Here is a 24,530-nt window from a genome sequence, read left to right on the forward strand (position 1 = left end):
GTTCATCTGGCAGGTTCTGTGATGAAGCTCTAGTGTGGTTATTCCATGATTCTTTGAACACACTATCCTGTACATAGCAGTTTATAGGAGAGTGGAACCAGCTGTACCTTCCCATTCACTTGCTGTTCAACAAATAAGTGGTAGATGTTTATTATTACATGGTGAATAAAAGCTTTATGGTTGGGCTGCCAAGCAATAAAGTCAGCAATAACTATAGAAATTGTCACTAATATTTCCACCATTATAATAGAAAAAATAAATAGTATTGTTTATTAAAGTGGATAAGCTCAGACTATGGATTTCAGATACGTTGTTTAGCCAAATACTCACTTTCTGCTCATCCACATCTTAAAACTGTGTTAATAGCTAAGGATTTGCTTTCTGTGAAGCACATTATTCTTATCTGAGCTAGAAAGTAATTTAAATGTTCTTCTGAGTCAGAAATAGCATAGCTTCACTCTGTTTTACTTTGAACAATCTGTAGATCTTGGTGACACGGTAAATGAGCTTCATTTGAAGAAATGAGATTTTGGCAAGACTCTCTAATTTAGACTCCTAAGGTGTGATTCATCTCATTCTAAAGTAAATATGTAAGGTAAACACTTGTGAGATACCATTAATCTGATCTGCTTCTCTATATTGACTATAAAGACAGTTTACTATTTTCCTCTTCTGAGTATCCCTGCAGACTGCACCAGCAGTTGAGCAGATTTATTACAAGACTAGCTGGAGACATGAGCACAGGCAGTGAAAGCATTTGTTTTGATTTTATAGCTTGTCTCCTTTTGCTCCAAAACTGTTCAGTTTCAGAAAGGAATACATGCAAAAATAAAATTATGCTTTAGTCAGGAAAAAACACTGTGACTAGCTGGTAGAATTTCTTGGGTTTGGGGTGAACTATAAAGAGGAACAGGTACAGCACCGCAGATTTCTACAAAAAGATAAATAAAGTTGAAATGGAAAGGCCGCCACAAGTAATTGTGAGAAATYGAAGAAATAATTCAGTCAACTGGAGGCGTTGTATGAGTCTGTCAGAATACAGCGTTCATGTCAGTGAGGCCACTGCAGTTGTAAACACTTTACCTTAGAGAAACATTTGGCAGGATCAAACCCAGACTTCTCAGTCAAGACAGTGGCTGGCAAAAAAAGTATCACAATTTTCCAGTTTTAAAATAACTACATTGTGGAATAAGATTTCTCATAAAAGACTACATTCTGGGACACACAAACTTAGCTTGCAGTTGAGAGAATGCTTTATACAAATCTGTTACTTATTAAAGGTTTGGTTCAAGTATTTCGTCTGCATGCCACTTACACAGTTTGAGTCAGTTAAAATAATACAGAGCGCGAGATGACTGTGCAGAGAATGTGATGGCATGACATGTCCATGACAATTGCATGACAGTCGCAGCAAAAACTGTGTTGTCTTGCTGTATATGCTGTTTTTTTCAGGCAAATGTAAGTCTTCACTGTTTTTAGCGCAGTCTGTGCGGTATCTTTCTGCCTGCTCTGCTGTTCTGTGGGTTAACCTGAGAGCGTCAGCGTGCTGGTTACCCGGGGGCCTGACCTACAGCCTATTGGAGCTGGTCACTGTCTGTCCAATGGTTTTTATTGGCTTTGGATCAAGCCTCCAAAGAGTTCTAAAAATATATAAGATATGTTTACATAAGTTACAATAATCTATTTAGAGTGCAAACACATGGTAACTGATGACATCATAGAGAAGTATTGGAGTGGGTTATATTAACAGATCCCTGGGGCTTTAACAATAAAATTAATGTATTTTTTTATATTTCAAGTCTGTTACAAAWTCCTGTTTTTTGTTAAAATCATACATAAAATATTTTCACTCTTACCAGTAATTTCTGTTTGTGATCCTAAGCCAGATAAAGTCAGTGTTAAGACTTCCATTAACCTGAAGCAATTGTGGGTCAGACTTCGGAAAGAACGTAAGAAACAAGAAACATCAACTTCTGAAAACATTTTGGAAGTTTATATATCACATTATTTTAAAAATTTAAGCTAAACAAGACTATAATAGGGGTATTTTTAGCGGTAACTGTGAGATTTCATAGTTATGCTTAAATGCAAATACATAATCTCTTTATCCAACCCTACATAATACRAAAAATAAGAGCTTTCTAGTATGGATTTGTGATACAGGAATAGAAGAACCAACACACGACTAATAATCTTAAACTCATTTAAAACAGAAATATCTAGTGCATCTGGAAATAAGATGGAAAAACACTAAAAACAATGTTCCTGTAGAAAATAACTTCCAGCTGAGAATGGTAACCTATAAGTGAAAATGTWAAAAGATAGTTCAGAATGAATGTTAGAGTTGAAAAGAAGAGAATCTTGAAAGCACATTGAAATAATTAATGTTATGCATTAGTTATCATTTCAAAATAACTTGTTATCAGTAGAGGTATAGTAACACACGATGCAGTTCTTCCATTGGAATCTCCTGTCCCTTTTAAATGTCGGTGCTTGTTGCACAGCATCACTTGGGCAACAATGGCAAATATTTACATGGAAGAGAAATGATACCAGTATATGTTTCACTACTTTTCATATTGGATAAACAGGTGACATAACATTACATACGTATTGGCAGCAGCAGTTAAATGCAGTTTTAAGTCCATTTTCAAGGCTAGCATCCCTCTCCACCATCCACTTCCTCTAGTTTGACCTGCAGGTGTATGGAAGGAGCAGGACCTAAGCAATCRTGTTGGTTTAGCATGCTCTCAGCTTGGACTGATCAGATACCAGTGTGGGTGAGTGGACTGATGTCCTCTCCACATGTATGTGATACATTTTGATTCTACACATCTACAGTGTTCCCAGCATACAACCTGAGCTACAACAAGCTGTATAGAGAAATAGTTTTTCTTTTTTTAATTCACGTTTAAGTTTATTTTTCCCCTTGCATTATAGACTAACCTGCATTTCTTAGCTTACTGGCAAGTGTTCTTAAATTACCAGCAGTCCCAAGATGTCAGCCTGGGACTCACTGGCCTGGCTGAAATGGATTTGTCTGTAAAGTGAGTATATTGCTACCTTGTGAAGCTGGGTGTGTCGGGTCCCATTGGTTGGTCTTCAAAAGCATTTACTTGCAGACTGAGCATTTGTTATATATCCCTTCTGCTTTCTTTTCTTCCTCTCCTCTTCCCCACTCCTTGCAGCATTTTGAGAAGTTTATGCCAAATCTATTGATTTGCTAAGTCATAGTATTCCTTGATATATAAAATCTTCTTGAATTTCAAAGAGTGGGAAAAGGAATATGTSTATTCTTGTGTTAAATAATGTGGTATTAATAATTTAATATTTTGGAACTTTCAAGAATTTCTTGGATAGGATAAATGCTATTTTTGAATRAAAAAAGATAACCTAAGATTATACCTGCAAGTATTTTTACTTAGTGCGAGAATTTTAGAGACCACTATCTTAAAATTGAAGTGAATATTGAGCCAAAACGACAGTGTCTGTTCTTCAAGTGCAGCACATGTAATCATCAGAATGAGAATAAACTCTATTCCTTTCTTTTCCTTTTTTTTTCTTTTTTTTTTTTTTCTGTCTTAGAAATACAGAAATTGCAGAAATACACAGGAGAACTGCTTCAGACGGTATTCTAGCTTCTTTAACCTTTTGGATAATCCAAATACATTTCACTATTGGTGAGCCTAAATGCTAAAGGTGTTCAGTTCAACCTATTTTAATCCAGTTGAATAGATTCCTAGAAGAATATAGATACTAGAAATATGTCCATTTAGATCCAAATCCCCTATTCTGAGTTTGGCACAGGTTTTCATTTAAGTGATTTGCTTTTTTCATCAGGTATTTTTAAGCGTAAGTTTTTGCTGAGGTATTTCACAACCAGTTCAAACACATTTTAAATGCTATCAGTCAGTCTCCACACTCTATTAATATTTAACTAACACTATGCAGTTAATATGCTGTGCTAGTTTTTTCCAAGCCAAAAATCACCTGTTTGCTATCCTGTTGAATCCTAACCAATCATTAGAGGGGGAAAAAAATTGTAAGAAACAAAAAAGAAGGAAGCAAGGTAAAGAAATCAATATAAGAAGAGACTGTATGGAAATAAACTAAATTGCAAGTTTGCTTTTTTCCTAATGTCTACCTCTTGCACATGTGACAGACACATGTATTAAAACTGTTTTTCTTTTAATTTTTCATATTTGGTTTTGTTTATTTATTTTTAAATAGCCTTAGCAGTGAATGATTCGGTGCCTCAGTTCTCTTCCTACATAGCTTAATCTAAGTACCAGTCATCATTGTCCTCCTCTGGGAGCAGAAATCAGAGGATCTAGATGACAAGTGGGGAAAGAGACTCCTCTTATAGGCAGCATCTGGCTATTTGGCAGATTTGTCAAGCACTTCTGCTAATGGGTTTGGATTTGCCCAGGGGTCTTTTATGTGGTTACATTGCAGATGGTCGGTCTGTCCCGTCTTCTCCTCTCGAATGCTTTTATTTTTTTTTTAGAAAAGCAACTTTCATCTTATCCTTAGAATTTACACACTCCTTTGCAACTGATAAGATTCTTTATGAGTCTCATAAGATCCCCGTGCTTGCTCCATTCTGTTAGAAATCTCAAAGCTTTCCATACATCCAAATGTGTATCTTGAGTTTTGTTGGCAATTCTGGACTTAGTTCTCCAGTTTAGCTGCCAAGTGATATAATTTAGTGTGATATGAGTCTGTATTATTGTCAGATTTCTTTGGGAAGTACTTTATGTCATTTTTAGAGCAGAGGTAACTTTACCTCCCCTTGAAGCTTGAAATATACTTGCTTTCCACTAGCCTTCCACCTTTGAAAACCTAGGTTCAAATCTGGATTTGGTTATATATGAAAATGAATGAGATGGCCTCAGTSTAATTCACAGGGGATTCTTGTCTGCCATTTAGGAGAGGCCCAGRACTGAAGGAGCAAGGAGAGTGAATGTGTGGCAGATCTATTGAAAAAGGCCCACACAGTGCCCAAAGAAATAAAGCAATTCCATGGACAGAYTTTTTGGCAGAATGATGTGGTCAAAGCACGGAAGAGAGCAGAGAGGGAGTGCATCTTCGTTTGTGTATTTCATTTTAGTTCTGTTTCAATTTACAGCTGGATTTCTGTCACTTTTAAGGTGCAACTACTTCATTYGCTTTTCAGTGTAGAATTAGTAAGTGACTAGATGTACGATCAGGCTTTATTCCTTTATTGTTTCAGACTTTTAACTTATTTTCTTCTAATTACATAGATTAAAYTAAATAGAAAAAATGTGCTCTTAAATAATGCTACTTTTTTGAGACTTTCTCAAAACAATACTTGAGAAACCTATTCAACCCCGTTAKGGTTTTGTTGTTACGCCATATTTCACAGAAGTAATATTCTAGAGTTTATTGAGAAACAAAAATAATTAAATTATAAAAAGCAATCAAATTATTATTAACTTCTCTTACACTAGTGCCTTGTCTAATYGGGTCCTTACCCACTGGACAGCCTGTGCTAAATGCAAAAAAGTTACATCGGCTTTGCCCCAGGAAGTCTGCAACATAGTTGTGCATGAAGCTACAAACCAAGAATGCTGTAGAGTTTGTTTCATCCTATCTCAAGAATTTGATAGATAGGAATTTAAAGGCTTGAGAGTAGTCAGTAGTCACATCAAGCTCAAACCATTTAGTGTAAGTTGGGCTTATGGTATACATACAGTACAAGGGGCAGTCAAAACCGTTTACAGTTTTCATCAAACACATGCATTTTCAGTCCTTCAGGGAGGGATATTCCATATGATTGGTGAGGAATGGCTGGAGCCATTGCTGTGTTTGMCATCTCCTTTCTCTCTAAGTAGGCACGCATGTATTCCTCACTGTAGCCCATGTACCAGCCTGCAGCTTGAGTTGAAATTGGATATTTTACAATTTTGCAGCTCATACCTGCTCCTTCCTAAGGCTCAAGGGGATAGTTGGAAAGCGATTGTGCCCTAGAGTCCTCAGCTACACAAYTTTATTGACTCTTAGAAAAATCACCTACTTCACCCCAAATTAAAAAGGAACATAAAAACTGTACGTTCTTTAAATCTCAAATTATAAAATGACTTGGGGAAATCAAACAGCCAAGCAAAACGAAATATAATCGTTCAATATCAATTGTAAAGGAGAGCTAGCATGAGTACATTTTATCAGGACATCATTATCTCTCTTTGCTAGGAATAATTTTATTTTGAATGTGATCAGTTATTAAAACTCAGTGTTCTTTCAAGTGAGCAGGTAATATGGTCTGCACAAAATGAAAATGGATGTGTGCAAAATGTCTGATATACATTGCCACCCAGAAAGGTTATGCTTAGCTACACCTTATTACTTAACAGGAGTGATTAGACTATAAGGCATCAGGCAGTCAGAAAGTTGCATATATATGTTTTATTTTTTAAACTAGAACATTGTTGTGTCTGTGATTAGAAAACAAAAATAATTGTTTTTGACACAAATTGTTTTTGAGCTAATTACAATGTATTCCACGTGAAGTAAACTGTAGTTTTTTGTCTTGGGAGCCAAGGTTCAGATCAGGTTTAACTTTTAAGGGGAACTTCACTGTAAAATATGAGACATGTTAATGTTTCCCATGTTAAGCCTTCTTGCCAGTGATTTCCTATGTTTTATATTTACCAAAAAAAAAAAAAAAAAAGATTCAGAATGTTTGCGTTAAAATGTGAAGTTTAAACACARTATAAAAACTACTTGTATTTGGCAGCTCCTCTGTTCTGCCCAGTTTGTGCTCATAGATCATCCTTCCTGGAGATGGATAAAGTTCTTGCAAGCCCCTATACTGATGGCTAAAGTTAGGCATGCTCACTCTAGTGGTCACAGTGTGATCATTAGGAATGATCACTCTAGTACAGTGCACCTGAAAGCTTCTTTTCCCTTGGGCTATCCCTGAGGAAGAAGAATCCACATGTTTCAGTGTCTACTTTGAAATTATAACAGTTATTTCTGTTCAGGGAAGGTCAGAGATAGAACCCATCCTCTGATACCTTGTTACGAAAATGTGAATTAATATTTATGGCATGCTTCAAGAGGATCAACCTTTCACCTGTGGTTTCCCAGTTGTAGATGTGCTTAAACATTTTCGTACATGAATCCTAACATGTAGAAGCTACATATGTATTGAAGTTCAAGATGTAATTGAAGCATATAATTGAAGCAAAGTTAGCAAGCTAACTAGCTCTGGTAACGTGAAAAAATGGAGATCAGGTACCGGTATCGGGACTCAGGCATTCCAGCTGTCTCATCTTCACTCGTGTTGTTACTCATGCTGCAGGGCAAGGCTAGGAAGCATATTCCTCCTTGCTCAAATCACACTTCCAGCTACAGCATAGATGTACTGAGAATGAAGGGTTTGGGAGTTCTGTCAGAACTAAAAGGAAGAGCTCCTCCCATTGAAAAGGTGGATTTTTGATATTCTGCTGCACTTTAGAAAACGATACGAGGAATTATATCCCTTTCTTTCAGAAAAAGGTAGTCAGAAGATAATGATGACGCTAACCTTAGAAATTCCTGTTTTTCATGTGTAGGCGAGTACTAGGGCCTTGGGGGATCTTTGGTGCTTTGATCATAGAATCGTAGAATCGGTAAGGTTGGAAGGGACCTCCAGAGATCATCTAGTCCAACATCCCTGCTCAGCAGGGTCACCTGGAGCATGTTAGGGTTGCATCCAGGCGGGCCTTGAAGATCTCCAGAGAAGGAGACTCTGCAACCTCTCTGGGCAACCTGGTCCAGTGCTCCGTCACTCTCACAGGGAAGAAATTCACCCTCACGGTCAGGCAGAACTTCCTGTGCTTCAATTCCTGCCCATTGCCTCTTGTCCTGTCACACAGGACAACTGAAAAGAGTTTGTCCCCGTCCCCTTGACACCCTCCCTTCAGGTGCTTGTACACATTGATAAGATTCCCACCTCAGTCTTCTCTTCCTAGATGAACTAAAGAGGCTTATTTTCATCTTGTTAGTGCATTGTCTAGAAGAGGATGTTTTTTCCTGTTCAAGAATGAACATACTAGAACATATCCATACTCATTGTCCATAAGACACAAGTGCTTCAGACAGTCATTTAAWAAAGTCTTCTCGTTGTTCCAATTAAAATCAAACTGTCAGGCAATGAGAAAGATTTGCTTGTGTTTTCTGTGAGATATTGTGAAATTATTTGTGATAAATAATATGACTTTGATCTGTATTTCTTAAAAAGGACAGATTGACAGTAGGTTAGTAATGGAGCTGATCATCGTATTGTGTGGATGCACATTGCTAAATATATGTATGAGAAATAGTTCTGGTTGCAGTTAAAAATRCTGAAGAAAGACTTAATGACATTCTTCAGTTTTTCAGTTAGTTTGTTACCTGTTACTCTGGAGCAGTTGAACTGGTGGTCGCCTCTTGGAGATGCAGAAAAGACTCTGAAATTTCTAACAGATCTTTCAAATGTGACTCTAAACACCACCCAGAGACCTTATTAAAGGATCGACATCTGTAGTTTCCATTAAAATGTTGTAGAGTAGGAAGGAAGACTACAGGCTTACTGTTGGTGTTCTAGCAATCTTTRCAGAAGTATTTGCTATTTGTTTATAGTATCATGTTGTAAGAACCACAGAATTAGTGTCTGCTGGTCACATCTGGAAATGATCAGAAGTGGAAATGGGGGCTATTGAGTGAACTACTCTTTGAAAATGTGGCCCTGTGATCCCAAGATCTGTATTTAGATCTTACATATCTGTGAAATGGTAGTCTGTATTTCATGTAAGTTGGATTCTTGACAGTTCCCTGTGGAACTGTTGTGTCATTATCACTTCTGATTTATTTAAATGCTCACATAACGACTTCAAAACTTACTTTAGTCACCCTTTCTTAAATAGTAGATTAAACTCATGTTTAACCTCTAATGTACCTTTTCATGTTTTCCATTTGCACTGGGACTAGAACTGTGCAATCTGCCTTGTGGTCTATGGGCTGTATGGCTAAGCCGTACGTTAACCGTGCATGAGCTTGASTTGTGACATGGGAATATCCGTGCTGTTAAATTGTTAAGGCTGTGCTAGGCATAGGTCCAGTGTGTGCCAGCTAGCACTCAGACGTGCTCAAATGTAGCTTTGGCTCAGAATGGACCAGTCTGTATGCAGACTAAGTGAATTTATCACCCTGCCATTCTCTCAGCTATTCAATCTCAGCTGGCCTCTGAGCTGGAGAACAATCCCTGGCCTGCTCTGTTTAGTATAGGTGCTGTCTGTCTGGCTTCTGGAATGATTTTCTCCAACCAGCAGCCTTTTTCTAGCAGAAGACAGAAAACAATCTGTTCAAACACCATACTGTTTCTTGCCAGATACTTCCTCCAATGCCTGGAGCATAGACCTTGAGCTAAAAACGTATCTCATCAAACCTGTGACTGTCACATTCATGCTCAGAAAAGAAATCTCAAAGCCTGTGATCCAGCTGGCCAAAAAGTATCACTCTGTGCAGCTTTGCATCTTGTGGGTGTATCCATTTATTACAATCGGAATATAATGGTGTCCCATATAAAACTGTCATACTTCTTTGTCAAATCAAACCAGACCCAAACTGCTGGATGGGGAGATGGGGTAGAAGGAAGGAAATAARGAGACAAGACTTCCCATTATGAAAGTCTTCTCGTTTTTACTAGTGTAGTCCTGTTTTCTGACTGAAGAAATCTGGGAATAGAGAGTATGAATTGGAGGTGTATGCTGAGGTTAAATAATGTAATAAGCTTTTTTCTTTTCTGAGTTGTCTTGACTTTTTGGATTAATTTTAGTACTTTTTGGCTTCAGACAAATGGCCAAAGTGTYCAACAGAACAAACCAGAAATGTTTCCTAGAAATTTATTTTGCATTTTATCCAGAAATGTGGAAATCAAAGTTAATTAATTAAACGAGAAAGTAATTTAATGTGAATTTGTGGCCAACTCARTTGCAATGGAATAAACATTTTTCAGTGGTTTACTGGAAACCATATTAAATGACAGTAAGCTGAAATAAAATGTCTCAGTCAATCGGAAGCCAGGGAGACCATCCAGTTGGTGTCTCTGAAGCACATAGCAGGTTTCAGTAATTGCGCAGCATGGAAATCTGTGCCTTCTGATTTCACTGCTGTGTTTAGTCATCACTAGAACAAACACAAGCTTTTCATCTTCATTTTATCCCCAGACAGCAAAGAAGGAAAGTACCAGCTTTCTTGTTCAGCAAAAATCAACTTGAGTTTATAAGCAATATTCATTTTTACAATATTTAGTGAAATTTTCTTGTTAGACACAATGATATCCGTATATCTCTTTTGGTAAAACAAGACGTGCTTATTACTATAGCAGTAGCCATATTCTAGACTAATAAAAGCTATGGCCTTTGGCATTTGCTCATGAGACGAGAAAAGAAAGAGGCATAGATTAATAGAACCAAAAATATCTGGCACCTATTTGTGGGGAAGGGCAGAGAATCTCAAGGTGACACTGAGTCAAAATGGGAGGGCAATAGTAAAAGTTTAGTTGAGGATTTAGGAGGGAGGAGTTGGGGAGGAAGCTGCAGTGCTGTTAAAGGAAACATCCTTTTTCTCCAGCTTTAAATGGCATAATGAGGCACACTACAAAGCTGGCTTTTATCACTGAACCTGTTTGCTCACGTTTACCTCTGAGCCCTCTGCACCAAGTACTGCCGGAGCACTGAGGCTGGCTGCCTGTCAGACATCTCGTGTAAAGTAATACTGTCTGCATGATGTTTTTTTTTCTCCTAGAATTAGAGCTTGAATAGCCAAGAGAAAGACTATAGTCACAAAAGCAAAATGGAGATGTGATCACACCCAGTGCCACTTCATGCCCCARAAGGGTTCTCTAAGGAGTCCTGTCCTCCACAAGGTCTAAAAAGCTGTAAACCAAAAATGGGCAGTACTGGTTTTCCTCAAGCTGTTGTCTCTCTGCACTCCAGGGCTCCTCTCYGCAGTGCACGGTGCTGTTATTGCGGTCCCTGAGTAGAGGTTATTTCCTTGCGAGCTTGAACTCATGAACTTCAGCACTGGGAATCCGCACCATGAGATTAAAGTTTATAATGAATCATCCATATTCATAAGGACTGTAAGTGCAGTTCTTACTCTACAGTTACAGTTATACTAAGCTGAACCTCATGGTATTTTTATTATTTATTAACTATGTGGTATTTATTAACACAGCAGAAAATTAATGTTGCCCTTCTTTGTTTCAGTAAGGTTTCCTCCCTGTGATACCCTTTATCTGACATCAGTTGTAAATTGGCAGAGGAAAAGTATTTTTTGGAAAATCAATGTGGTATCGGTTTCCCTTCTTTTTCTTACTTTTCTAATATGCAAGCTGACATCCTAATTACCAAACCATGAGAGAAAGAAGTTATGTATGAGAATCCACCTTCCATTCCCAAATGGTTACAGAAAGTTCAGTTCTTATTTTCTGGACAGCTAAAAAAAAAAAAAAAGTAATAAAACTCTGAAGGGCATTTGCTGGTTGTATCCATATAACATGACATCTTTTACTGCATCTTAGTGCTATATCAGATCACTTTACAAGTTAAGAAATGAGGCCTCAAGGAGAATGGAGAGGAGGTCTTGTTAGTGTCCAGCAGTATTAYTGTTTTTTACTCTCTGGCAGACTCCCAGAACTTGCATAATGTTGGGGCATGCTTTTGCAAGATGGTGCCTAGTGAAGCAAAAGAGCTGGTATTGTGGCCAGCTATTAAGCCTGCACAAATACAAAGCAGAATGAGTTGATGAGCCTGGGAATCACGTCAATGGAGAAAATTTACCTCATCAGTTTTGCTGGTTTTTCATTACCTTATACAGTGGCAAAAAAATGTCAAAAGCTGCCATACATGGAGTAAAAGCATGTGGAAAAGCAGAAATAATTACCTGTATTTTAGGATTAGTACAATAATGAAAAATGTTACATGTTTGTGGATTGTTCTTAGGGATGTGTTATGTTATACTAATTTGTGAAAGTCCTTGATTAAAAGATGCTGGATTTTTTTTTTATTGACCATTCATATACGTGTACACATATATATGTATATATTTAGCACCAGAAAACTATTAAGAGTATGTATGTGTTTGTTAATATACATTTATTTATACATATGCATGCATTCCTCTTAAAATATGTCCRTGATATAGAATCTGTCTCTCCACCTTCTTTCTTGCTGCTCAGTTAAAGGATTAGTGTAACTTCTTTTAATTGCATTATATACAGTTTATGTAGATGTAAGCATGAAAAATCCCTGGCCTAATTGTGAATGCAATGTGTAAGACACAGTTCTCCAAAAAGCCAGAAAAAATATATTATTAGCAAGAGACATCATAATGTCTGTTGTTTAAGCTTTCTTGCAATTTTTATATAGATTTTATTATACTAATGACATTTGTATATACAATGATATTTGCATATGCGCATGTATATTCATCCTGAGTTTTTGTCAGATTGAAAGTCTTGTATGGACTAGTTCAGATTGCTTATTGAAGAGTGATAGGCTTACTGGTCATATTCAGAACATGGCTAAAAAATCTTCATTAACCAATTTTTCTGTGTCAAATGATTAAAAGAAGCCCTGATTTTCTTCAGAACTATTATAGCAGTCAGAGACCTGAGCCCATAGCAGTAGGAWGCAAGTTTAGCTGAGTCTGAAGAGATCTGATACCCAACATAAAATTAACTTTTAGACCAACGTTGAAATAAAGGGGAATTCTTTGTTTGTTTAATTTTAGAAGCTCCAAGGTAGCTGACATCTTAATTGGACAAGTTTCTATTGAAAGGTTTGGGATGTCTAAGAACAAGGGTAATAATAGGAAGGAGAAACAGGAAAAAATAAGGAAAAAAAATAATGTTTATTTGCCTTAGTAAAGTTTAGTGAAGATTCTGCTAAAGAAAACTATATAGTAATTTTCGTATAAAGAATTTTTTTGGACTAATTAGAAACTTCATGGAAAAATTAAATTTTAAATAGCCTTTTACTAGTCCTTCTTTCAATTTACTTTTACTTTGGATTTGCTGTACGTGAAAGTTTTTAAATTATGGTGCTGGGCTGCATGCTACAGTGGTCCAGGGTACGTCACAAGTTCTGTCCAGTTGCCATTGTAAAGACAAGTGGGAAGATTATCTGTTTGGATGCTATTGTTTAACCCATTTGGATGCTGTTTGTTTAACCCAAATGTGACCTAATGTAGAAGCCCCAGGAGTCACCCACAGCCCTGCTGTGATTTGTTGAGCTTGTCCATGTTCAGGTTAGAGCTGCAGCTCCCTGGGATCTGGGAGGATGATCTGTGCAAATGGGATCTATTAGAGACTTTTCCAGTAAGCCTCTAAAATAATCCACTAAGAACACGCAAATATCAATTTTCAAAAACCTGAAGCTTAGCGAAAGAAGAGTAAAAGATAATTCCATCTTGCTAGATTTCTGGGTTTTGCTCAGAACCTTAGACTTATACTAACACTCTTCAAGAGAAATTTAAAGGAATTTCTTAGGAAACAATCAGTTACTTCAAAAAATATGTTCTGGTACAACTGAACACTTTGCTTAACTATACAAAAAARTAGTCTGTGACAGAGCAAGACTGGGAAAACTGTAGCTCATTTACATACATGACAAAGCAACRACAATTAGAAAATAAAGTTGCATGATGTAGTTGTTCAAGCAGCCTTAACAATAGACGTTAGTCTGTCTAAATTGAAATGCACTGCATGTACTAGAAAACAGTCTTTAATAAATAACCACATGTACTTAAAAGTATTAAGTGGTCCTTCAGAGATCACTCTCTACTTTTTTTTTTTTTTTTTTTCATGATGAAGACACCAATTGCAGGAAAACTCTTACTGAACCCAAACCTGCTTCTGTTTAAGTCAGTGAAAGCAGGAGTCTGATAAACATTTAGTCTGAAAAAATGAATTCAAGATGTTGGAATTATTTCATCCATTTTATTAAACATTTTTCCTGAATCCTTTATTCACTGATACTATGAGATTTGTGGTAGGTCCATTACATCTTCCTGAGAAACTTTAAGCTAAAAATATCTAGAAAGGTGAATTGAAATCTGTTACACAGAAGGTAATGTGTACTTGAATAAATATGTCAGATAAGAATATATTAAAATAATCCTGTTACTTGTTCACACAAGGTAGATCATGTAGGGTAGGTACAAATGTATACAAGTGGTTTTGTCAAACTTCTTATCATTTTGGATATTCTTTTTATCCAAAAGTCTATTCATAAGTGTGAGGTCTTTTACTCATCCAGCTAAAATTGCTAAAATTTGTATTCATAAATGTGCTATTTTTAAGATAGTATTAATTAAGCAATTCACTTGCATTACAATCAAGAGCCCTGTTTATAGACTGGACTGCCTTTTGCTGGATGCTGAGCATAGAAAACAAATGTAAAGTGGTATGCCTTTCTGCACGAAGGGTGTCATACTGGTATGGGGAAATAAATTCCTTTTGCAAAGTCAGATCTGTGTATATTCTTTGCCCCCCCCCCAAAATGGACTTTATGTCTTAGCAGAAAACTATCTGATTTATTTGAGTATGAAATTTGCATGAGACAAACAGTCTTTAAATACAGTAGCTAGATAAGTTAATGATTTTGCTTACGAAATACTGCTGATGCACATAGATCTTGTGGCTGTGATATATACCTATTTGGAAAGAAATTACTGTAGTTTTCATGTTAAACAAGAAAAAAGCACATATAAACTTTCTGAGGTAGAACTGTCCATTAGGTATCTCTGATCAGAATTGAACAGGAAGTCATGACACTTAAACTGCTAAGTGAACACATGGGAAACATTAAACTGTATATGCAGTGAAGCATATATTGTTTATTTTGTGTAGCTTTCTCTTGCTCCCTTAAATACATACAAGATGGAAACTCACAGACTTTCTTTAACTTTTAGCTGCTGTCCTTGTTGTATAGAAACTATTAAACAAAAACTGATGGAATAGTAAACCACTTGAGTTCATTTTATTTCATCCAACACTGATCACATTTCCAGTACACTAGAAATCTAATGCACTGCTGACAGATGTGTGGAAACGTATATACAATTAGATGATGAAATCTATGTTAAGGCAGTTCAAATCTCAGTTTTCGCCATTGCATTTCCTTGAATATAGCTGTAAAATTCTTACCTACTGGTGTACAACCTTCTGCAATATAAGCTTTCCACTGCTCATCCACATGCACTGTTTTGGGGGAGACTGCCCTGCCAATAAAATACTGCTGGGTTTCAGACCTGATTCAAGCTCTTACTGGAAAAATGGGCTTCATTGGCTTCCCATGGCTCTAGATAAGGCCTTGGTACATTTTCCCAGTTGTGATGTAATATATCCTAAACCAAGAAATTTAAGACCCAAAAGCTCTCAGTCTGTGTCTTGGAGTACATGAATGTAATCAGAGGCAAACTAAAGGAACCAGAGAAAGAAAGATCAAATGAGTTAGGAGCACAGAAATACTTTCTCCTTTTCTTCGTTTACTTTTCTTGGAGCGAAAAGCAGATTCAGACAGCAGACATATATCTGATGAAAATATATGTATGTATTTTTTTTSCCCTGGGAATCTGTGCAGACCACAGAAGACAGTTCAAAGGGAAACTTTCAATGAATATATAAGATGATAGGTGTTACCTTAGCAYTTGACCACTGCTCTTCCTGTCCAGAATGTGAGTATAAAGGAACAGTTACACTTACTGAACTATCCCAACTGTTCATCTATTTCCTAGCCGTTTCAATCTTCTGCAATACTATTGAGCTTTTACAAATGTGTAAGACAGTATTGGCCTTTGTAGAATGCATATGGTAAATAATTCCTCTATTGCAAAAGGGCTTGCAAATTTGCTTATGCATAGCCTTTTGGGTGTTTCTTTGGGGAAAAAAATACGTAATTAATTTACAAATGAAGCAGGGAAAAGGGGAGCACATACTGCAAATCGGATTGTGACACCAGTCTAACATGGATTGCTCCTTGTGTGCACTGTCTGCTGCATCTGAGGAAGGCAGGTCTGCAGTTCCTCAGTATGATTGAGACATTGAAATCCCCTGTGATCTATATCCACATCATTGCCTTTTGCAAATTTTGCAAGTTGCCTAAAAATGACTTGGAAGAAAAAAAAAAAAAAAAAACAGGCTAGTAAGAATACTGAGATTGAAGAAGCTTCCAGATGTACATGATAGCTTTGTTCTTTCACCTCTAATCTTGTTTACTATGATTTAGTGTGAATTTAGTGACTACTGGTGGTTGGAATAGAGATAATAGGAGTCAGAAATAGGAGTCAGAAATAGTGCTGTGACTTTTTGCTTGGCTTATCCATTTACTTCTAAATCATACACGCATATATATGTGCGTATGTGTGTGTGTGTATGCGTTCCCTCATGCATGTATTTTCCAGGCACTTTGAGCAATTTTRTTAGCCTGCTTTATTTACTTTATAATACCTGGAGGAAAACTAGAAAATACTGGCGTTGTTGCTGTTCACATCATATTAATAACTGCTTCCTTAAGTTTGATACAGAACAAAGAAGACTTTGGAGGACTCTGTACTGATTTGCAGATCTAACTATATTACAAATTCTATGTCCAAGAAAGTTATTTTAGAAAATTCATATTATTATGGATGTTAGCAAAATGCATTTAAATACTATTGTTTTCTTCTGTAACAGGTCTATGGAAATGCAAGATCTAGCAAGTCCTCATAACCTTGTTGGAAGTAGTGATGCGCCGGGTAGTTCCAAACTGGACAAATCCAATCTCAGTAGTACATCAGTTACAACAAATGGAACTGGAGGTAAGTGTAAGGTGTCACTGATGTATAGAAGGTTTTGGCTATTTAGTCATATGCCTTTTTTAAGTTAACATTTCAATGATGAGCATAAACCCATTTATAAACCCAGCAAGAATTATGAAAAAATYGCAGTCATATAATATTTAAATTTACTCCTTATTTCAGTTTGCTATTCTATAACACAAAATAAAGGCACTTAGCCTGAGGTTTACTCACTTAATGTAAATCTTATACCAATGTAAATATACTAATTCCAACACCATTTCTCCAGTTTGCACCAGTTGAAGTGAGAGGCAGAAATACTCAAAGGTGAAACTGAGAAAATTTTGGAATGATTAATTTGAAGGAAGTATGTGCTTGGTTATTTTTGTTGGTAACTTGAAATAGATTGCCTTTTCTGCTTCATGCTTCATTGCTGAGTAATAACTTACTATTATACATTAAACTACATTCATTTTGGTTAATTTAAAAGCTATGTCAAAAGAAGTGCATCAAAGTTGGCACTAGTGTTGGTTTAGGTAATTTTCTCACACAGTGAACACACTAATTCCATTTCTTTGTAGGTAATCAAAGATTTTAAGGTTTTCTTAAAGCTTACTGATTATTATTGCTGTATCTATTACTATAGGGACAGCACTACCATGGAGCTAAAACACGGATGTTTCAGTGTTTTCTGTGCAGATAACAGGTTTTGCTGTACCTGAAATGGAGCAGTGGGAGGAAGGGTATCACATTCTGAGATGAAGTCTTGGCCCCATTGGTATCAAAGAGAGTAACACCATTGATACCAGTTGAGCTAGACTTTCAGCCCTCTTTTTTGGAGTTTATACATTTCTCTACACTGTATTCTATTTTAATAGTTAGCACCAAAATCTTTGTAGTTTTTTCTCTCTGACCACATTGAAAGATTCTTTTTTAGACAAGGGTAAGTGAATAAAATGCTTTACAATGTCAATAAAAAGTGCCTCTGTATATGGAGGGAACAGAGTCATGCAGAGAAAAGCTGAACCATTAAGGTTCAACCAATTTATATTTTTAAATAAAATGCTTATTCTAGCAGAAAGAGAGGGAAAAACTATAAGCATATCTTTAAAGAACACTAATAACTATATGCCTCTATATTATACTTGCAAAAATAAACCAGTTAAAATAATACTCATAAAAACAATACAGTGCAGATTAAAAGACTTGGCTCAAAAAGTATAAAAACACTTACTTGCRTTGAAGAATATTCATGTACATTGAACAGACATTTGGACAATGAACCATTATACTGTTCCTGTTCTCAGGAGACAACATGACCGTTTTAAATACTGCAGACTGGTTGCTGAGTTGCAGTACTCCCTCTTCTGCAACAAGTATGAGAGATTCTGGTACAGTGCATGTGTGTGGTGGTGTGTCTTTGTGACTGCTGTGTTACATCTCTCTTGGTCTGCTTTTGTTCTGTGGTTTGAACATTTAYATGTTGGGGTTTTTTTGCATCACTTTTTTTCCAACTCCTTCTTAGAGGCCCTTCCCAGAGCCAGAAAACTGGAAGAGAGTTGTAATAAATATTTATCTTGCCATACATTGAAAGCCATTTGATGAACAATGAGACTTTTAACTGACTCTAATTCAGGTTAACTGTATACATACTCTGAGAGAACTCAGTGCTGATGAACTTTGCTGGGAACTGCTAGTACTCATCATCTCTGGAAGTCAGACTAATGGATTTTCCACAGAATACCCATTTATTTTTTCTGTTATTTTAGATACAACATTTGATTACCTGAGCAAAAATCAAGGTTGACATTACTACTACTACTACTTTTATTATTAAAGCTTATATCTAGTGTGCTACTACCTGTAACTTGCCACTTTACAAACATTTGGCCAAATTTTCCAAGCTGTTGTTTTTATTTTTGAGTTTACTCTTATATGTATTACTAATTGCTGTGAATTATAATGCTTTGTAATARTTACATATGTAATAGAGGTACTGTTGTAGTACCTATAGGAATAATCATAAGTGTAAACATACATTGTTGTGACTATCTACAAGCATAGGTGCTTAAGCTGCACAGATTTGTGCTAAAGTTAGGAAGACATTAAAAGCTTCCTTTTTTWAAAAAATGTTAATATTAGCTTGCCATATGGAAGCTGTGTACCCTGAGAGAATTTTTTTTAAAAAAGTTCAGACTTTAGTACAAAAGTATATTTTGCACTAGAATAAATGATTACTTGTGAATGTTCCTGCTCAGTTATGAGAATTTAAGTTTAAGGAAAAACTGAGCTAGTTTAGTCTGTCACTTCGGTTACATGGTCAGCATGTTCAGGTAAATGTTGAAGGTAATAATTTAGCTACTAATTACCAGGAGTAGAGAAATCCAATGGGGGAGTCATTGCATTACTGAGGGCACTTCCGCTTTGGTGTAATCTTAAATCTGATTTTCTGTTGGTAGTAGAATCTTTAGATCTATGTATTTGGTGGAGTCTGTCCTGAGGAGGGCAATCTGTGCAGTACCTGCCCTTTCTAGTATGTCTATCATTATATGATACTATGTGCTTAAACTAAGTAGAGCTTAGTAAATATCATCATCTGTTCCTTCATGAGATATGTATACTATAGGACTTTACTGGCTGCTGCTGATCAGCTGCTACCGTGTGCCTGCCTTTGCAGTCCTTCATCTGAGATGTTCTGCCCAAATCGGGCCCTGTCTCTTCCCTTCCAGACCTGGTGCTGCTGTAAGGCAAGCCTCAGCTGGCCAGGCAGCTGCTAGCCATCACGTGAGATGTTTTGCATTCAGCTGCTGTCCTCTGTACAGCTTGCATAGCTCGTTGGCTTCATAAACTCTCTGCTAGCCACTTCACTTTGTTCATACTGGCCTGGTCCCTTAGGAAAATCCTTAAGCTTGCTAAAAGAAAGGAGAATGTCTTTCCCATGGCAGGCTGCCTAGATTATTGTTCTACGTGAACTTTTAAAGAATCAGACTTGTTTGCTCTAATTGCTAACATTACCTCCTGCTGTCCTACTTGCTGGTCCAACCTTGGGCATAGTAGTAGCATCTGCTGCTCCTAAAACTCTTACTTTCATTTTCAGTCCTTAGCATAGAGAGGTTCCTTAGGGGRAAAAAAAAAAAGCTTGGCAGAGCAAGAGTCTTACTGGCCTGCTAGTTGTTTAATCAAGCAAAGAACTTACATTATAAAAACTGTTGCCTGTTGGGAACTGTACTTTGAGTTAATCAATAAAATAATTAAGTTTGGAAGAGACTGATGTAGGTCAGCTGCTCCAACCCTTTCTCAGAGCAGGGCCAATTTTGAAGTTGGATCATATTGCTCAAGGCTGTATCCAGTCGAGTTTTGAGTATCTCCRAGTATGGAGATCCGACAGCCTCTCTGGGCACGTCTCCAAGTGCCTGACCACTCTCACAGTGAAGAATTTCCCCTCACCTCTAATTGGATATTTTCTTGCTGCAGCTTGTGTCTGTTGCCWCCTGTCCATCCCTTTGCACCTCTGAGAAGAGAGTGCCTTTGGTCGTCTCTGCGTCTACCTACTAGGTAGCTGAAGACCACAATTAGTTCTTCTGTCAGCTTTTTCTTCTTAGGGCTGAAAAAAGCCAGCTCCCTCAGCCTCTCCTTGTACATCACATGCTCCAGCCCTGACCATCGTGGAGGCTCTACTCTGTTAGCACGTAAAGTCTTCACTGTTGTCAACACCCAAATGTATTCCCAGCTAAGAAGGCCTTTCATCTTATTTTTACTCTTTTAATACTTAAAAATTAATTCTAATCCACACTTGAAAAAATAGGGTATCAAATTTATATTCTTTAAAGGATTCCTTCAATATGAAGGTTGAAACTCTTTATCTTCATGCTATATCTGGACAAATTGCCATAGTAGTATCAGAACCACACATCATTACTCATGTGTCAGGAAATCTAGGGATGAGTGTGTATTTTTACTTGGTGTCAGCTTATGTTTTGATTTCAACTTCAAATGTTATTGGATTTTTGGTCTGACATTAGAATTTTTCTTTTTTAGTTAGTTTAGTGCTTTCCCCTGCCGCTCTTGGTTTAGTTCCATGCAATATGAAAAAAAAAAGGTCCAAATATGTAGCTGCAGTGATGAAAGGTCCAGATTAATTCCTTACTGTGATAAAATGTGAATGTAATGAAGTAGAACTGTTTAAAGTCAAGTACATACAAAAACATTTTCTGTATGGGTTCTTGAATAAAGCATGGTGCCAATATGGTGTCCTCAAGTTAAGTACGCAAATGAGTTCTTTTGTTTTAGATCATTTTCTGTTTGACAGGGAGCGAAGAATATGGTGAATATTTGTGTTGATTGAAGTGCCACTAGAACTGGCAATAACCAGAAATAGAGATAACTCTAAAGAACACATTTCACTCACTGAAGCTTTAGTTAAAGAAAGCAGACACATTCTTTCTTTCTAGATGCAATACTGAACATAGGTCATCGCTCTTAAGCACTGGCAGTAATGCAATGCCTTCTTGAATAGAGGTGGCTAAAGGTCCTGAAAAGTAGGTTTTTTTCGTATAAGTAAATGCCAAAAAATTACAGAGAAAAGAGAATKTATATCTTATGAAGTAAAATATGATCAAAGATCTTCAGAGGGGAAGATGAAACTTTTTGTCTGGCATAGTATTATTTATCATTCTCCTTGTGAAAAATAAACAGACATATGCATATGATAAAACTAATTTTGTTACTTTTCGTGCTTCAAGCAAAAATACATGTTCCAAATGACTGAATGGCCTGAGTTTTAGTGGAGGCAATTGTTATTAAGGTACTGAATGACTACTAAGCCTTTTTCTGAAAGTATATTTTAGCTCAGTTTGTATGATTTTTGACTTTTTTTTTTTTTTTTTTTTTTGAAATCAGTAAATAAAGGCCTGCAAAATGATAAGGAGGGCACAGCAGCTTGAAAAAATGTGGCTAAAATTCTTCCATGATGATTTCACTTTGAACTAATGTCCTGCTGCTTTGCAGAGAGATGAGTATGCCAATTTTAAAGAGAAAAKATAATGAAAAGAAGTCTACATTTAAAAGGCACATACATTCAAATATTTTTTTAATCTCTCATAGGAAAAGGAAAGATACAGCTGCAGCATAACTGTAACTTGTATAAGAACGGGCTGTTTGGTTTCATTAGCACTATGACACTGGCAATATTACAGGACATTCTGTACATTACAGAGACAAATGTACTCTTATTTCTCAACTGTTCCATGCTTTATCTAAACAGGTATTTTTTTGAATTCAGGATAGGTCACTTGTGCAGTGGTAAACATCCAACATGACTTATAAAAGTAAAAGCTGTTCAGCAATTTGCCTGGCTTTTGAGTGTGCTGTCTTAGGACACCCAACTCAGTTGGGCTCATTTGTTCTGGGAGACCAACAACTATATTTAGAGTTTTGTAATTCCTGATCGCTTCCTTCTTCCTCACTAGGAGGAATAGCAGAATGGTTCTGTAGGTACTGTTCTGGCCATGTTCCACATGTGAACATCAAATCCTGCATTTAGCCCGTCTACCATCATCTCCTCTACAGACTTTAATGCCTCTGCCTGGCACACGTTGCATCTGCCTGAAGCGGCTCTGCCAGCTTGGCAACTGCAGCAAAGGCTTCTCTTAAAATCCCAGTCTGTGTCATTGGAATTTCAGTACCCAGTGTGTGTCTGCAGTAATACGGCACATGGGTCCTTTACCTGCCACTTCACTCTAAACTCCCAGACAGTGACCCATGCAGTGGTATCTGTAAGCAGGCCGCTGATGCACGGGATAACTGTGCATACACGCTTAACTGACCTTCACAAAACAATTACAATACTATGTCTGGGTTTGCCACACATGCCAGTCAAGCTTCTAATAAAAACCATAGTGTATTCTGTACCTCTGTTTCTTACCACGCGAGTGGTTCTCAAATTCCAGCGCAAAAGTCCGCATTAAATTGTCCCTTGAGGTAACATATCAAACTATAAAATCTGGATTGCCCCTGTGATGGTTACAATTAAAGCTTGGATGATAAGGGTGCATGATGGTTCATGAGAAATATTTTGAGTTCATAGTGGAACCAAATTTTTGGTAACATTTAAGGGTACATTTGCTAACATTTAGTTTTAATTTGGCAACATTTAATTAGAAGCTGACTTGTCATGGCTGTCATTTACACCCTTCTGTAATTCCGGGTCTCTTTTTCTTACTCTTCTTCTTTTTTTTTACTTCTCTCTAAGTTTATGCAAAATATCTTGCCAATGCAATGACCTAGAGCGCGCACACACACATACACACAAAAAACCACTAGAAAGTGAGGGAAGGGAAAAGGGAGAAGGCTGGCGCTGTGAAAGTGTTTTGGGTCTGTACTGAAATGAAACCATATTATTGTTTCACTGGTCAGGCAAAACTATTTTTGTTATGTGCTACATTCCTTGACAACTAATGTTTCCTTCCTCTCCGCTAATCATAGGGAATTGTTAGAATGAATAAGATTTAAATTGAAATCTCCCCAGAAGATATTCCAGTTGCCAAACAGATAATGAGTGCMCAGATAAAAAGAGATAGATGAATGGCTGTTCCAGCCCAAGCCARTAACACAGAAGAATGAAGATCTAAGCTGTTACCCTGCATGCTTACTCTAGCCRGACTATACTGCTAAAACTGGCACGAGGACTCCRGAGTAAATTTAGAAGTAAAATCTCATGTCTACTTATTCTTCTATGTAGTGTCTCTTCTTGCAGTCAAAACAGAGCCCATGAACAGCAGTGAAACAACAACAACAACTGGAGATGGATCGCTTGACACTTTTACTGGGTCAGGTAAAGCCATGATAAGATCATATATTATTAGATGCACACTAATATAGCATTTAATAACCTTCACTAATGAATATTTCACTGCATGGAAGCTACAATAAAGTAACATTTTAACACCTAATAATAATAATAGCTTTCTTAGAAAACATCTTAATTTACAATTTTCATGAGCTATGATCTTAAAAAGCTTTACTAGTGACTAAGACTGTTCTTGTGTGCAGAAATCTTATCATAATAACATCATTCATGTACTGTAGCTTTTTTTTGCTGCTAGTCCTGTTCAATCTCAATAAGAAAAAATTAGGTGGTATTTGTAACAGCCATTCTAATCTATAAAATGTAAAATCTTAAGGGTTATATTTTAGTGATAGTCTTTCTATTCCTATTAGCAGTATCTTAGTTTAAACATTGATCAGATTTCCCTAAACTACTTTCTGTCCATGTAAATAAAGTATATATATTGMTTTAAATAATCCTTAAGTTCTCTGTTGTTTTTAAAATTCAAAGAGAGGCAACAACTTTTAAGTATATTAAAGCATTTATAGGTAATGAACTGTGGAAAAGTACARCTAACCTGCCTTCTAATGATTAAACTGCTTCCTGGTAATATTAATACCAACAGGGAGGGGGGAAGGAGGATAAATGTTGGAATCGTCTGCATATACCAGTAATTGCAAATATAGTCCAAAGTTGACTATTCAGAAAAGTAGAGCAAATAAGTACAAGTTCTTGAAGAAAAGATCTTTTGAAAGATGAAAGGAATCATATACCGTATCTGATTAGAAAAATGAAAACATTTTCCACATTATGATTACACCAAAAAAAAAAAAAAAAAAAAAAAAAAAAAAAAAAAAAGGAAGCAACAGAAGTACCT

At 36.6% G+C, this 24,530-nt stretch overlaps 1 protein-coding gene across 8 annotated transcripts in view; it reads left to right on the forward strand.

The window, feature by feature from the left end:
• Nucleotides 1–24,530, forward strand: part of EYA4 (EYA transcriptional coactivator and phosphatase 4) — a 156,742-nt gene that overhangs the window by 87,642 nt on the left and 44,570 nt on the right. For 5 of the 8 annotated variants that reach the window (XM_085301859.1, XM_085301857.1, XM_085301862.1 and 2 more), the window contains exons 4-5: nucleotides 16,724–16,848; nucleotides 23,567–23,659. In XM_085301859.1, coding sequence (XP_085157985.1) covers nucleotides 16,724–16,848; nucleotides 23,567–23,659 — 218 coding nt within the window. Of the gene's footprint in view, nucleotides 1–16,723; nucleotides 16,849–18,134; nucleotides 18,219–23,566; nucleotides 23,660–24,530 lie in introns of all 8 variants that reach the window. The other 3 variants (XM_085301860.1, XM_085301865.1, XM_085301864.1) reach the window with 2 other exon arrangements.

Source organism: Rhea americana, unplaced genomic scaffold (genome assembly GCF_003343005.1).
Source record: "Rhea americana isolate MKP2758 unplaced genomic scaffold, rheAme1 scaffold_180, whole genome shotgun sequence".
Classification (NCBI taxonomy): domain Eukaryota; kingdom Metazoa; phylum Chordata; class Aves; order Rheiformes; family Rheidae; genus Rhea; species Rhea americana.